Raw genomic sequence first — 3243 nt, forward strand, 5'->3', positions numbered from 1 at the left:
AAATACTGAAAACGCGCCAAGTTCCCCTCGGTGGTGGAGTGGGAAAGACCCTAGCGGCTCACGGGGTTCGTAAGCCGGACCACTTTTGCGCTCCTTTCCATCCCGGGGCGGACCCAGGCGGCCACCTCACTGGGAATGTAGTTGGTGCGGGCGCAAAGCAGGACCGAGTGGCGGCCCGGGTTCCCGCTCTTGGGAGCGGATGGTCACTCCCCCGAGGGGAGGGGAGCCGACCAGCCTTCCTTGGGTCGGGGACCCGGCGGGCTCGCGGCAGGGACTCACCTGTCGCACTCACACCCATCCCTGTTGGATTCGTCGGCGTCACCGCCGCGGACTTCGCTTTGGGACATGACCAGATACAGTTGGTGATTCCACCTTTTCCTTATAAATTAATTCTTGTCAGCTCCTTGGGATTTGAAAAGAAAATGCCTGGTGTAATACCAAATGAAAGTAATGGGCTTTCAAGAGGTAGTCCATCAAAGAAAAACAGACTTTCCTTGAAGTTTTTTCAGAAAAAGGAAACTAAGAGAGCTTTGGATTTCACAGATTCTCAAGAAAATGAAGAAAAAGCTGCTGAATATAGAGGATCTGAAATAGATCAAGTTGTTCCTGCAGCACAGTCCTCCCCCATAAACTGCGAGAAGAGAGAGAACTTGCTACCATTTGTGGGATTGAATAATCTCGGCAATACTTGTTATCTTAATAGTATACTTCAGGTATTATATTTCTGTCCTGGTTTTAAATCTGGAGTGAAGAACTTATTTAATATTATTGCAAGGAAGAAAGAAGCCCTAAAGGATGAAGCCAACCAAAAATTAGATAAGGGAAATTGCAGAGAAGATTCGTTGGCAAGTTATGAACTGATATGCAGTTTACAGTCCTTAATCATTTCAGTTGAACAGCTTCAGGCTAGTTTTCTCTTAAATCCAGAGAAATATACTGATGAACTTGCTACTCAGCCAAGACGACTGCTTAACACACTCAGGGAACTCAACCCTATGTATGAAGGATATCTACAGCATGATGCACAGGAAGTATTACAGTGTATTTTGGGAAACATTCAAGAAACATGCCAACTCCTAAAAAAGGGAGAAGTGAAAAATGTGGCAGAATTATCTATTAAGGTAGAAGAAAACCCTCATGAGATAGAAGAAATGAGTATTAACAGCACAGAGATTGACAATACAAGACATTTTGAAGATTGTAAAGAAAAACTCCCAAAAGGAAATGGGAAAAGAAAAAGTGACACTGAATTTGGTAACATGAAGAAAAAAGCTAAAGTATCCAAGGAATACCAGTCATTGGAAGAGAACCAGAGGCAAACTAGATCAAAAAGAAAAGCTGCAGGTGATATGTTAGAGATTCCTTCTAAAATAATCCCCAAGAATGCTTCTGAAAATGAGAGTGCAAGGCCCTCACAAAAGAGATCAAGAGTTAAAATAAATTGGTTAAAGTCTACAACTAAGCAACCCAGCATTCTTTCTAAATTTTGTAGTCTGGGAAAAATAACAACAAACCAGGGATCCAAAGGACAATCTAAAGAAAATGAATATGATCTTGAAGAGGACTTGGGGAAGTGTGAAAATGGTAACACTTTAAAGGTTAATGGTTGTGGACTTGAATCTTCAGGGAATAATGTTAAACCCATTAATGTTAATGAAGTTAAGCCCATAAACAGAGGTGTGGAGCAAGTTGGTTTTGAGCTAGTAGAGAAATTATTTCAAGGTCAGCTGGTATTAAGAACTCGTTGCTTGGAATGTGAAAGTTTAACAGAAAGAAGAGAAGATTTTCAGGACATCAGTGTACCAGTACAAGAAGATGAGCTTTCCAAAGTAGAGGGGAGTTCTGAAATTTCTCCAGAGCCAAAAACAGAAATGAAGACACTGAGGTGGGCAATTTCACAATTTGCTTCAGTGGAGAGGATCGTTGGAGAGGATAAATATTTCTGTGAAAATTGCCATCATTATACCGAAGCCAAGCGAAGTCTGTTGTTTGACAAAATGCCTGAAGTTATAACCATTCATTTGAAGTGCTTTGCTGCTAGTGGCTTGGAGTTTGATTGTTTTGGTGGTGGACTTTCCAAGATCAACACTCCTTTATTGACACCCCTTAAATTGTCTCTAGAAGAATGGAGCACAAAGCCAACCAATGACAGCTATGGATTATTTGCAGTTGTGATGCATAGTGGTATTACAATTAGTAGTGGCCATTACACCGCTTCTGTTAAAGTCACTGATCTTAACAGTTTAGAACTAGATAAGGGAAATTTTTTGGTTGACCAAATGTGTGAAATAGGTAAGCCTGAACCATTAAATGAGGAGGAAGCATGGGGAGTGGTTGAAAATTATGATGATGAAGTGTCGATTAGAGTCAGTGGAAATACACAGCCAAGTAAAGTTTTGAACAAAAAAAATGTAGAAGCTGTTGGACTTCTTGGAGGACAAAAGAGCAAAGCAGATTATGAGCTATACAACAAAACATCTAATCCTGATAAGGTTGCCAGTACAGCATTTGCTGAAAATAGAAATTCTGAGACTAACAGTACTAATGGGACCCATGAATCTGATAGAAATAAGGACTCCATTAACCAAGCAGGCATTAACATAAGTGGATTTGAGAACAAAATTTCATATGTAGTGCAAAGCTTAAAGGAGTATGAAGGGAAATGGTTGCTTTTTGATGATTCTGAAGTGAAAGTTACTGAAGAGAAGGACTTTTTGAATTCTCTTTCCCCTTCTACATCTCCTACATCTACTCCTTACTTGCTGTTTTATAAGAAATTGTAGAATGAGTGTATTTTCCTTGTGTATATATTAAACAGACATGGACAAACATTGGTAAATGTAATTATAGTAAAGAGTCTTTAGCTTATCTTTGGAAGCTACTGGAATTATTGGTCTTTCTAGGTTTTTATATAAATAGTGAAATTTGAATTACTGAAAACCATGTTAATTTTTAGAATTCACTTTTCTTACTAGAGACTAGTGATACATTAGCTTCTGGGAACAAACTTTTATAGATACTTAAACGAATTATCCAAAATAGAAGCATTTAAACACTTTCAAACTTACACCTATCTTTTGTGTTTCCTTTTTAAAATAAAGTGCTCGTATTTGTATTCTCCATATTTTGGAGTAATTATCCACATGATGTTTGTAGGTCCTGTGGTTTTTCAGCGAAGAAGCAGAAGCTCATTCAGTACATTTAGTTTTATAACACAGATGTGAAGCCAAAACTTTGATAGGC

General features: G+C 39.0%; 1 protein-coding gene across 1 annotated transcript; it reads left to right on the top strand.

Annotated features, from left to right (window-relative positions):
• The first annotated feature begins 15 nt into the window (after positions 1–15).
• LOC119510295 (ubiquitin carboxyl-terminal hydrolase 1-like) lies at positions 16–3003 on the top strand. Its single transcript, XM_037804538.1, has one exon. It carries the CDS (start codon positions 423–425, stop codon positions 2781–2783), a length of 2361 nt encoding a protein of 786 aa, XP_037660466.1. The 5' UTR covers positions 16–422; the 3' UTR covers positions 2784–3003.
• The last annotated feature ends 240 nt before the right edge of the window (positions 3004–3243 follow it).

The sequence above is a fragment of the Choloepus didactylus genome, chromosome 15, assembly GCF_015220235.1.
Source record: "Choloepus didactylus isolate mChoDid1 chromosome 15, mChoDid1.pri, whole genome shotgun sequence".
Classification (NCBI taxonomy): Eukaryota; Metazoa; Chordata; class Mammalia; order Pilosa; family Megalonychidae; genus Choloepus; species Choloepus didactylus.

What these genes read in the sequence shown, in the direction of transcription:
- LOC119510295 (XM_037804538.1), top strand. Translation starts at nt 423, where the DNA reads ATGCCTGGTGTAATACCAAATGAAAGTAATGGGCTTTCAAGAGGTAGT.